This window comes from Atta colombica, unplaced genomic scaffold (assembly GCF_001594045.1).
Source record: "Atta colombica isolate Treedump-2 unplaced genomic scaffold, Acol1.0 scaffold155, whole genome shotgun sequence".
In the NCBI taxonomy this organism is placed as follows: domain Eukaryota; kingdom Metazoa; phylum Arthropoda; class Insecta; order Hymenoptera; family Formicidae; genus Atta; species Atta colombica.
In genome coordinates, this window is record NW_017259245.1 from 915,255 (window position 1) to 928,422 (window position 13,168).

At 36.7% G+C, this 13,168-nt stretch overlaps 1 protein-coding gene across 3 annotated transcripts in view; it reads right to left on the reverse strand.

The window, feature by feature from the left end:
- Positions 1-1,555: 1,555 nt before the first annotated feature.
- The window catches only part of LOC108685709 (probable beta-hexosaminidase fdl), a 42,172-nt gene continuing 30,559 nt past the window's right edge, over positions 1,556-13,168 (reverse strand). Inside the window, exons 1-7 of one of the 3 annotated variants that reach the window (XM_018190642.1) lie at positions 11,442-11,471; positions 8,141-8,284; positions 6,984-7,082; positions 4,345-4,607; positions 3,180-3,791; positions 2,341-3,070; positions 1,556-2,263 (exon numbers count right to left, since the gene is read on the reverse strand). In XM_018190642.1, coding sequence (XP_018046131.1) covers positions 2,116-2,263; positions 2,341-3,070; positions 3,180-3,791; positions 4,345-4,607; positions 6,984-7,082; positions 8,141-8,274 — 1,986 coding nt within the window. In that variant the 5' untranslated portion in view covers positions 8,275-8,284; positions 11,442-11,471 and the 3' untranslated portion in view covers positions 1,556-2,115. Of the gene's footprint in view, positions 2,264-2,340; positions 3,071-3,179; positions 3,792-4,344; positions 4,608-6,983; positions 7,083-8,140; positions 8,285-11,441; positions 11,472-13,168 lie in introns of those variants that run through there. The other 2 variants (XM_018190640.1, XM_018190643.1) reach the window with 2 other exon arrangements.

Consider the following 13,168-nt stretch of genomic DNA (forward strand, 5'->3'; position numbering starts at 1 on the left):
CAAAATTTTCAATTATAATATAAAACTAACTAAATGCTAATTTTTTTAAATATTATCTTTTCTAAATATTACCTTTTATTAAATATATTTTTCTAATTATTTCCAAACGATTGGTTATTATTATTATAATATTTGGTAATATATTGCACCAATAACGACGCGAAACAAAACACATTTAATAGCTATATTATCAGACTTTTTTTTCATTATAAACAATCATCATATGCATCTTGGAATCATTATAATTGGGCGAGTTTCTTTGCGTTCTACAAATCAAATTTTTCGTCGTGATGATACGGACGTCATCTTCCGAGCTTGGGACAATTAAAAATCACAACGCAATAAAATCTCGACGATTAAATGAAATAAAAAATAATATAGCACAATGTAATGCCTCTTATTTTTCGAAATAAATTATTAAATTAAAATATATTTTTCCTTTTTTCATATAAATGAATAATTGTACAATAATGACTGTTTCAATTTCAAACTAATCTATTTACGAATTAATAAAACATAAATATTCGATGAATAATAATAACATTAAACTGAATGCTTGAGAAATAAAGAGATTGTATCCTTCATCCTCCACGCGCATAAGAAATATCCGATAATTGTGCACTCTGCCCTGAGCATTTTTGCGTTGACGATAAATAGAAAGTTCGATAGCGTTGCGAGCCGATGAATCGGTGAATTTAAGCTCTCTGATATCAAGCGTTCATTACATATGATAATCTTTAATAATATAGATCAGTCGCAAACATACAGCACTTTTTCTCTTCTCTCATTCATGTCATAACATCAGAACTATCATACTATCACATATACATACATATATCTTTTTCGTTATTTGTTACTTATACTTTCAATAATGTAATTTCGACCATTTAAAAGCTAAATTACGCGCTATAAAATTGCCCCTGGCTGAGGCATTCCAGTGATAAAGCTAGCCTACTCTCGCTATCCTCGATTTGGGAGAAATAATGCGAGAAATAACGATAAGCTTCCTGCGCATCGTATTTCTTTTCTCATTCGCTTTAAAGGCTCCTTTTCGCTAGGATTCTTAATCGAGTCTCGATCGAGACAATACTTCATCATCTCCTATATTAAGACATGATACACAATTAAGACATGATACACAATTTATTTCAATTATGCATCATTATGCAGTATAATGTAATTAAACAATTAATATATAACAGAGTAATGTTTAGAATTTTGCATCGATAAACGAAAAAAAAAAGATTAGAATGTATCACTTGTTAAAAAACAAGTGTTGGAAAAAGTTTTTAAAAAGTCCGAACGCGAAATTTTTGTACTTTAACACAGTAAAAATCGAGATCGAAAACAGCTTTACGAATAACATCATAACACATATATATATCAATTTCGTCACAATAATTTATAAATTTGATATATATTTTTTAGAAATATTTGACATATAATTTACTCTCAAAACAGCAATATCTTCTAGATATTAAGGAATTGAAAAATTTGCAACATTCATGATCAGCATACAGTTCGAACTCCGAAACATTTCATCAATAGAATATCCGCGGCTCTATTCGATTGCAATTATTCGATTTAAATAGACGCTTATAAAATTAAGCTTGCGTGAAGCTTGATTTCAAATCTCTTCACAAGAGGAGTTTGAATCAATTAATCGTTACCAGCCACGCATTCTTTTACATTAAGTTAATGCGTGTTGGTTTAAAGTTACAGCTTATCCATTGTCACCTTTGTAATCTCGCAGTTTATCGTATGTTTGCATATATATATTACATACGCAGAGAGAGCTTCTTAATTATTCGTTACATTGATGTTATTTGCAGAATGTCGGATTTTTTCGACGTTCATTTCTTGCGAATGAAAAAGCCGTCGATTTACCAAGCAGAAACGATTGTCAATTTCGTCGGCAGGATGTGCATCGAAAGGTCCCATAGATTACGAATACGCGATCATTGCGCGTCGGACGAGATCGATTTTGACCATCGACAGGACTTGCAACTGACGTCGCCGCTTTTTGTGAAACCCTGTTTTTATATGTTTATTAGTACTGCAAGTACAGTTCTCGTGGAACGATTGGTGGATAGTTAGTGAATCTCTAACGATCGGTCAGAGACATTTCCCGGGATTCTGGGAACACCACTGCGGCCACATAGACTCCGTCTTGATGCCTCTGCTATTCAGGACTTCGACGTGCACGGCTAGTCTGGTATAAACGTTCTCGTCAGTAGAATAACTGTTCGTCGATAGGTCACTCCTGAAAAAAATAATTTTCTTGTAATATTCTACTAGAAAAAAATTGCTGTCATATATTTGCTACATTATATTATTTACCATAATCGTTCAGCGAATGCCGACGCCCTAGGCCATAGTCGAGGTCCCAGGGACGATTGTCCGGTCTGTTCGCTCCAGATCGCCGCCTCACCGCCGAGCACCAAAAGCTGCTGTTGTGGTGGATAATCCTTCCACGGACGATGATTGTAAACAGTTTGCCAGGTTCGGTATTCGCCGCACGCAGCCTCACCGACCTCTCGCCACTTGCCGAAGCCACAGTCCAGGTACCAGGCATCTACATGTGATAGGATTACCCGGAAGCCATCCTCTAATAGGTCCGGCGTTTCCGGCCAATTGCTACCGCCCCAAGACTGAATTACGTGAATTTTCGGGTCGAAGTACATCATGATGTAAGGCCTCTTCGTTAATGGAGAGCTCCATAGGATTACCGCCTTCGGAACTTTGTCATGATTCGCTCGAATCAGCCGCTGCAGCATTTTCGTCTCAAATTCCGCCCAAAGTGCATGATAATCCGTCATGTTTTGCGCCTGCATTGCGAGAGTGATATTGCCATATTGCGCCCAGCACTCAAGATTCACCTCATCACCACCGAGATGCACCAAATCGCGCACCTCTGTGAGATCTAATAATTCTCGGTATAGGCCCTCCAGTATCCTGTATGAATGTTCATTTATTGGATTCAGTTGGCCGCAATTTGGCTCACCACAATATGATGACCACGGCTGCTGATCCACGCACAACGCCAGCTCACCAAAACCATGTTCCGTACCTGATTATCATAAAAAATATAATGAAAATATAATAAAAATGCTAATCCGTGCAAACAAGATTTATATTAATAAAAATTAATATTACAAAATTTGGAGGGCGGAACTCACCCCATTGCCACCCGGCGCCAGCATGAGCCGGAGAATCAATCTCAACGACGATCCTGACGCCACGTATTCTCGCATAATCAACTAGATCCTTCACATCTTCAGGTGTGTAAATATGGTCACCACTGTAAGCGCCCCATCTTGCCATCTCCGGAAACTGCGCAGAGTCAAACGGGAAACTCTGGGAGTCAGTGAGATGCCAGTGTAATGTATTGAGCTTCGTGGCCGCCATGCCATCAATGACTCTCTTCAGTTCCTCGACGGGGAAAAACTGCCTGCCGGTGTCGACGAGAAGACCTCGATAAGAGAATGCGGGTTTATCCTCGATGGAGGCTCGCGTGAGGACGCGAAGAGCACCCTGCTTGCCGGTCGCCTCATCCCACCAGATCAATTGGCTAAGGGTCTCGAGACCATGCCGCACCCCAAAGTAACTCCTCCCCGTGATCCTGGCTTCCAGAATCTTCCCCTTCGATGTAAGTTCTAGCTTATACGACTCATCAATGTCCAGAGTCAAGGTGGTACCCCGCGCATTGCCAGCGCTCAGGTACACAATAAACGAATCGATACCGGATCGACTTTTAGCGTTCAACACCTTAACCAAACTCCTGATATTTCCTGCAATTAAAAAGACGTTTTACATAGAAGGAAGCAGCAACCATTTCCATCAACTTAGGTCTTTATTCTTTTAACAACAGTGTCGTTATATTGCGCAACTTTTTTCGTGTATAAATCTATATAATGATATATAATATAATGACATCGACACTGTGTGTTAAGAGTTACAGAATAAAGACATTAATTACACAAAATATGATGAATAATTATTTACAAAATGCGAAATTCAGTAATTCCCTATTCTGCATGGAATCTATATATACAATATAGAAGTTGTAACTTTGATACATATTACGTAACTTTGATATTACGTAAAATACGTGATCTTGCATCTGATATGTATTTTGTGATATATATTTGCTTTCTCATACTTGTTAATACGAGAGGTTGACAATCGTTACTAATTAAGAGTATCTCAGAAAATTAATAAAGTTTTTGCCTTGCGCTTTCTATAGTGATTAATGACAAGGAGCTATTGTAAAATGTCTTTAACGTTTTAGATGAATATTCTAATATTCTCTTTTCCTGATCTTTAACACTCTTCAACACTCACCGATGAAGATATCCTTCGCATGATCCAGCAGATCTTTCGTCTCCTGATCACTCGTATTTACGGTGACGAACTCGATCTGTTGAAGATGCAGGATGACACTATCATCGCCGAGGATGACGTTCTCGGTCGGTCTGGGCCACAATAGACGAGTATTTCCTCCACAATGCGCGGTGCAGGTCGCCAAGGATGTCCTCGAGGACCTCACCGCTCGTCTCTCGCATCGATTCGCCACACACGCCCAGGACCATGGACTTTGAAATGTCCTGCGATCGAGTGAAAATCGAACTTGTACTTCGATCCATAATCGCGATCCTTTAAACCTATAACTGCGTAAGCGTAGTATGAGTGATTGTAAAAATTGACCAATCACAATCGAATATGAGAAAAATATTCGATTGTGATTATTCAATTTTTATAATTATAACTACAGCTTGCACAATTATAAGAATGAATTTTCCGCAATGATAATGTACAGAATACTTTAATCTGGCAATTTGTGGTATAACTGAAAAATATCGATTTTTTTTAGATCAAAGTTCGGTAACTTTTTCCTTGAAAGAAATAACTCTGTTTTGTTAAATTTTCAAATATGTACATATCCAATCGTTTGTCACACCACGGATTACCAAGTAATCATATTTTTTCTTTAGCAATCCAGTTTGCAACAAATACCTGTCTCGCAATAAAAAATGTGGAAAAAATGATGTTAAAAATGATAGGTACATTTAAGGAGATAACATGCGATAAATAGTTTTATTTTAGAATTCGATTTTATATGATTGAAATGGCGATTGAGAAATTTAATATGTCGCGATTAGCAATCTTTTCTTTTTAAATATTGTATTAACAATTGAATCAATAGCAATTTGTGCAACATCTGAACGTAGAAGTAAATAGAACTATACAAAAAATTAACAAAATAGCTTGGTAATGTCAAATAATTAAAATAAATAAATAACTTAAGAAAAAAAATCATACATACAAAAAGTTAAATATCATTTTTTATAAATTATTTCATGTACATTAAACATAGATATTTTTATCTTATAATAAGAAGACAGGTATTTATAAATAAAATTGTTAACTAAATATTATTATAACAAATTAAAATAAACATTATTTTATTAGAGTGCGTAACTCAAATAATAATAGAGAAGCAAACAATTTCATAAATCAAGAACCATGACAGTTTACCCATTTTAGTAGAAGAAAAAGATAAGATCTACTTTCCGCAACTCATTCCCTATCTCGGTCAAGCTAATAATATAACCTCCGACAAATGAAGAGGTACTCATTACAACGGCAAGAGAAATGAAAGCGTAAAAAGTTATATTCATTGGCATCGTTCGAATTAGAAAAGCAAGGAAAGAAGAGAGAAGCGATATTTGCCAAACGAACAGAAGCATCCAAGAAAATAGCTGGCTAATCATAGAACAGAATAACGTTCTGCTCAAAGTAGAAGAACAGTGAAATGTACGAGTGCCTCAATAGAAAGTGCTGAAAAAGGAGTGCTCTTATAAAATTTGAGAGGGAAATTCGCAAGTGAAGCAACGACTATTTACATCGATTCACAGGGAACTAATTGAAGGATTGATTGTATCTTGCGTTATAGAAATCAAAGATTATTATATAGATAGAAGTGAAAAAGGTTTCTTTTCCAGATTTCTTTCAAAAATAAACGCATTCTTTTCTCATCCTCACGCAAACTCCCAATCGAGTTTGAATTGTTTCTGAAGGCGAAGACGAGTCTCGTTCTCAGAATGGAAGGTCGGGAAAGTCGGATTTCGCGCGAAGCGGGTCAGGACAAATGCAGCAACCATACAATCCGCGCAAGAGACAATAGTGCGTAACAATAGCGGGCGCGGGCGTGCGTTTAGTATAACGGGCGTGCTTGGGCGAGTGGATTAAACGGGACGAGCGTCAGAATGAGGTGCGACGTTGCGAGAGATGCACCAACCGAGAGGAATATACGGGAATTCTCATATGGAAATTTAGGACATTCAGGGAATTCGTTCACTGAGGCGGCCGACGTGTTGCAAGTCATGCCTGGGTAACTGTTTAATTGAGCAATGTCCGATTGATATCAGACGACACGTAACTGGTTCCGAAAAAAAAATAAAGTGAAAGGACATTATCTCAAACACGATTAATTCGCCTCACCGAAAACGAATCTAGACAGTCTATTAAATGCATACTTGAGATTCTGATACTTTCACGTATACTCATTATAAAGTTTCACGTACAGATGAAATCCTTAACGTTCATTGATATCGTTACACCGGTTCTGTCTTGTAAAATTAAAGATTCGAATTTCATTCTGTGAAATACAAACATGGTTTCATTCTCTCTGTAGAATTTAGAACTCGAGAGAGAGGACAAACAGGTTTTTTTTCTATAAAACTATGCTTTTATTTGATTTTTTTTTTGTAACAGTTCAAAGCGAATTTTTGTATAGTGCCATTCAATACGCTGCAACACCGTGAAAATAGAGAAAGAGTTGTTCAAAAATACTTTTTCCTGAACCAGACACACGTGAACAGAAAGGGATCAGATCAATACAGGAATGGGAGGTATGAAAAACATACGCAGGACATTTGATTTAGCATAAGATTCCACCCTAGTCGGGGGCTATCCGTTACCTAGGCTCTTCCAGATACTCGTAGAGCCGTTCGCCAGGTCCGATCGTGGTTTCATTACCCACCAGGTAATTAACCAAGCCACGCTGCAAGTCCTCTAGTCTTCTTCGATGCACGATTCATCGCGTTGCGAGTGCAAAATAAATTCAAAATAAAAACAAAAATCATGCAGTGTCAGAAAATCATCAGAAGAGGCATTGGATTAATACACAACGCGGGCAAACGAACCTGCGCTGGCTATGTGTTAACAGAAAACACAGAAATATATAGAAATTAAAAGAAAAAAAGCGATTTTGCAAAGATTTGTCTTACTCAGAGATATTTTTCTTCTTATAAAAAAATTGTGTGAATTAAAATCAGAGTGAAACAGAACGGAGTTCAAAGAGATTGCTGGCTTTTTTCAACATATTTAACAACTCTTGTTTTATAATTTCCACGAACACTTTCTATACAAAAATTATGCATTTTGTAGGTTGTCTCAGTGTACAAATCCATTCTTAGGATGCGTCCAGACTATCAAGCCGAAATGTCGAGTCTGCGTCCACATTCAAAGATCCTACATCCACATTAAATAAATATAGACATCACATGATATTCACATCAAATCTTTGAATATGGATGCAGATAAAGGAGAAACATAACATATAACATATAAGACATAAGAAATTCAACCAATCAGAATTCTTTATTTCAAAAGATTGGAAAAGAAGGAAACGAAGGTCTTTGACTAGTATATTTTCTTATGCATTATGTTATACGTTATGCAAGAGTCTGTGCTCCCCACTTCAACTTGTGGTTCGATGTTCGGCTTGATAATTTGAACGAACCCTAAGAATGCTAACATTAGCATTCTAAGGTCCGATTTTACAATACATGATTATCTAAAGATTAAAAGTAACCGGGAAATTCATGAATAAATTTCATTGAAGAAACTGTTAGCAACCTTTAATCTTTAACTATATATTGTGAAAATGGGCCTAAGAGATTCTAAGAATAAATTTGAACACGAAAATAACCCGTGGAACGCATAATTTCTATACATTTAATAACTACGATTTTTAGTTTGTCTTACTCAACAGAATCTCAAAAAATATTATTGTGTTTTACTTGCCGAAAATTGTCTGCTTGAAAAGTAAGTGATTGCAATAAAAAAAACTTACCGTCGCGTCGCAAACGGTTGCAGCGATGCAAGCGGCGGAGCATGAGTGTACATGGCGATCAGCAGGACACCGGTCATCAGGACGAGGAAGAGGAGGATCCTCCTCATCCATCCGCTGGGCATGCTACCCACCATTCTGACGAGTCTGCAAATAAATCGAAACAAATATCATACAGATGTGGTTGCAAATAGTCACGAACGCGTCGTGTCAACCGGGACAATGGTAACAAGTCCCTCGTGTCTGCAGATCGTTTATCGATTACCATTTCAAATTTCAATAAACCAGCGAACAAGATTAGCAATAAATGCGGGATTCGTTATTTTTAGTACTATATGTAATCGTTTGACGTTTCTTGTTTTGACAAAGTTTGACACCAGTTAAAAGTTCGACATGAATCTTTAATAGACAGGTGGTTTAAAGATACTCAAGTTGATACAAAGGATATTTAAAAAACTTAAAAACTTTAATTTTATAGTTATATTTTTTACTAATATTTATGTTATAGTTAAATTTATATTAGTTAGAAAATAGAAAAATGTGTAAAAATAATGAACTGAAAGACTTCTTCTGGACATCCGGGCTTTTCATTTTCCTCTTTTTCAGAAGATTTTAAAGGAAACTATATCTGGGATATTGTAGCCGTCCCACTTAGCTACTTAAAAGTTAAATTTAAATCACAGGCACGCGTTCTTACTTCCGAGATTCAGAGATTGTCTCTTTTACGTTTTATCTTTCCGCACTTCCTACTGTGATTGTGACAAGGAGATAAAATGGTCGCATTTACTATTAAACGCATAACAAGAAGATATAGATGCGCGTTTCTACCGCGAGTATCCCCAGATGGTAACATACAAGAGATAAGAATGTGATTTACGTGGAAAGCACGCATAAAGACACGGCACATATATATCTCGAGATTAGACAGCGAGCGACCGAAAGGAAACGCGTTTCCCGCGTACTTCCGGCGATTCTCCTGGAACAAGGGAAACGTTGTTTCTCTGTCCCGCTTCTTCTCATCGGACCGAATGAAAATGAGGAGAAACTACGGCGAAAGTGTTTTCGAACGTAAATGCACGCGCATAAAAGCATCGCTTCCGCTTTATGATCCCATGAGGATTTATGGATCTTTGCCAGGCGTCGTCTATACGATATTACGTAACATTTCCATCAGAAAAACTGAGCAAATTTTCGTTCTTCGTGATCTGATCTATCGAGATGCATCCGACAGATGTAGTTCGATTTATCGCCAATGTAAATATATACAGCGAAGAAAATTCGCTTGGACATGAAATATCTCGTATTTCCGGCGATAGATCGAATTAAATTGTAAATATATCATTAATAGGAATTAATTTTGTTGTTTATAAGCAACATTAAAAAGTTTCACATTAATTACGTAATAATATAATGAAACAATTAATAATAAATTATTGTTTGTATAAATTATTAAATAAATTATTAAATACAATAAATATATGTCATTTAATAAATAACCAATTTTAAATGTTACAAATTTGTATAATTTATAATGCAAGAAAAAAAACAAATTTTTTTTTAACTTTTTTAGAGCGCTGAATTCGAATCTGCAGCCAGAAAAATTCCATCAGGTCGAATTTTTAAGATATAAAATGTTATTGTTAAGATATACAGCATATCAATTTTTTAAGATTTCAGCATTTCTTTCCGAACAATTTTGATGCGACAAATGATAAATGGAAATAGGATTTGATAATATTGAGAAATGTTATTGGAGACAAAAATATGCTAGACAAATATTACTAAACTTTAATGCATGAAATCGAGAGAGCCAAATAAAAACAAAAATTAAACGCTCAACAATTCTAATTTATTTTGTAATTTTAATAAAATTTCACTATATATTGGAAAAAAAATGTCTTTTCTTGTATCTTAAAAATCGTGTCTGATGGAAATATTTCAATGGCAGATTCGTGCTTAGCGTCGAAGACTGTTCTAGAAACAGTCTTTACTGTTACACAAAACCTCATAAACTAAAGTTATTATTGATAAGATCGTTCATTATCTCTTCTTATATACAGAAAAATGCGCGATTCAATATTTCAAAAATAAAAAAAAATCTTCCAATTGAGGACAATGTTTTTTTTAGACTCATCCTCGTCACGTCGTAAAAAGGAACGAACGTCATCAAGTGTCGCTACTTATCGCAGTGAGTCTAAGGGCCACCTGTCGAATTGTACAGAAATACACCTTGGACGCCTAGGCGAGGTCTAAGCTTAGCTCGTTCGCCTCTCGAAATGTACCGCAGTCTAGACGGAACGTGCGTTCTGATTACTACACAAACAACACTTGGCACCTCTCGGCTGCTTATACTCCGAGAATAGGTACTTTGAGTTTCGATCCCGCCGCCTCGCAAACGAATCATAATATCCTATGCTAATTTATTCCACTGTAATCAAGACCCTAACGTCGAGTTATGGCAGTGTGGGAAAAACAACATCAACCGCAGCGTTTTCGTGCGCTGTTATTTTTCATTCTTCGTGCATACTCGACGTGTTTTGCATTCAGGCGGCTCTAATGACATTCATGCACGAAGCCAAGGCGGCTAAGCGAAATAGAACAGTACACAACCCGAAAAAATCGATTGCAGGTAGCGGCAGATTATTCGATATCAAATGAGAATTCTGGATCGAGATTGGTCAAATAATTCATAATGCATAAAAAAAGAAATAAAGTTGCCACATATCATATTATACACTTTCTTAAAATAGCATTTATCGCCTTAAATAATTTAATATAAAAATTAAACATTAAACAAAACTGAAAACGATATGTGTTAAAATATTAAATAGATTTTCAAAATAGATCAAAAAATTTTTAATCTATTTTAGACATTAACTTCAATGTATTTAAAAAGATAAAATAATACCATAAAAGTTTTGTCTTCTTTTAAAATATTTTAATAACCACAGTTAGTTCATAATTTCGATAAAAAAATTGCATATGACAGGTAATTTTACATTTCGCTAAATTACAAACAAGATTTAATTTCATTATTTTATATAATTATTTTATATAATATTTATTGTAAATTTAACTGTAATTTAAATGACTGAAGAACTGCATTAACAAAGACAGAATTTCAATTTTTTGTAATTTGATTTCTTTTCATCTTACAGACTTTTCTTTCCGTAAACAGAGTTTGATCGACGACGCAAAGAACTTAAACGACGCACATATCTATCAATTTCCACATCAAAAAGCTAATTTCGCAGAGATCCGATCGAACCTCAACACGACACTTTGCTCAGATGAAATACTATACCATCGTGATACCTATGTGGCGACATCGGGCCGCAGCGAGAGACTGGCGATCAGACACCACACCACGCCACATTGAACCACGTTGCGCGCAGCCAGTTGGCCGAAATTCACCCTCGCGCGATTAGGCGAGCGGGTGGTTTAACATTACCGCCTAGCCGATAGAAAGAAGATGGTGTAAGGCCTTCTTCCTATCTCTCTTTCTCTTTCTGCGAGGATAATGGCGAAAGAGAGGCGGCAGTGAGAGTGGGTTATAAATCGAGGGAGGGTAGGTCGAGGGAGCATGACGCGACAGGAACGACGAAGTCGACGAGGATGGTGGGAGCGACGGTGGCGGTGGCGGCGACGGCGTCGTTGCTGCCTCGTGCCTCCAGCACACGTGAACTATACCTAAATGCCGTGCTTCGCCGCGAATCGCATAGCGTAGCCAAGCAACGCGCGTGCCATGATCGTCGCCGCCGATAGTCTCCGGCGAAACGGTACTAAGAACGGACCGGGGAGATTCGCCCGACGCGAAGAGCGGGACCGTCGTCGACGTGCACGACGTCGTCCACCATCGCCGTCGTCGCGGTGCTCTTTGAACGGGAGGAAGGCCGAACGAACGAACGAACGGATGGACGGGCAAGCCGACACCGGTCAGGATTGTCATCGATCGCCAGGAGAAACGGTATCGCAGGTATTCGGCGGGCGAGTTCGCGATCGACCGAGTCAGCCAAACCCCGTTGTTATACACTGAGAAAAAGGTCGGTCTCTCACTTGGCAAATTGACACCTGTCACGGTATCTATAAGGTATCAAATGAAATTGAAGGGCGCGGTGTAACTGACATTTGCGGGAATTTGTCTGTCGGAAAAACCCGGAAAAATTTATTTCAATTCCGAGACACACAATTTCGACAGATTATTTGAAAATGACTTCAAACGATTTTACATCACGCTCTTTTATTAACATCGTCGGTTTCATTGGTGAATAAATAAATTAATAAAGCATGCAATATATATACGACATAATTTATTAAATTGTTATATATTTTGCTATGTATTTTAGTCTCGCTTCCGTTCATCAAATTAAAATATCAATAATTTCATTTATTTAACAGTAATTTCGTTTTTTTTTTTGAAAAATATGAGCATTAAGTTGAGGACAAAAGTACATGGAATATTAAATAGCAGATAGGATTGATAGAAGCATTTTGCGCAATTAGAATCGATAGGATCATTTCGTGAGTGGAGATATCTAGTTTTAAAATAAACTTTAAATTAGGCGATGCGATCAGATAATGAAATTCGAGAATATTCAGATAATATCAAATGGGCATGATTTGCTGAACAGCCTGAACGTAAAAGCCGCAAAGGTCACATTTTGCATGCTTGAAGCACCGCTATTAATATTCGGACAACGCCGTATATCATTACTTGTTTCATTTCATTACGCTTCAATCAAATGTAAACAACTTCGCACGTTCCACTTTAATCTAGACACGAGTTAACGAGATCGCCAACGGCGATCACTGTGGATCAATAGCAACAACTGGTATTCGATCGTTCCCGTTAATGATTCTTGCGAAAGTTCGCGAGAGGTTATACTCTTGATTTAACACTAAGATAGCTGATGAAATCTTGCTAGAATTGTCGAGCTGTCAATTTGATAATTTCTCCTATCCTTATTTTCGGTTAATAAAAATTTCTGTTATTATATTATTTATATTATTATTAATTATTAATATATCTTT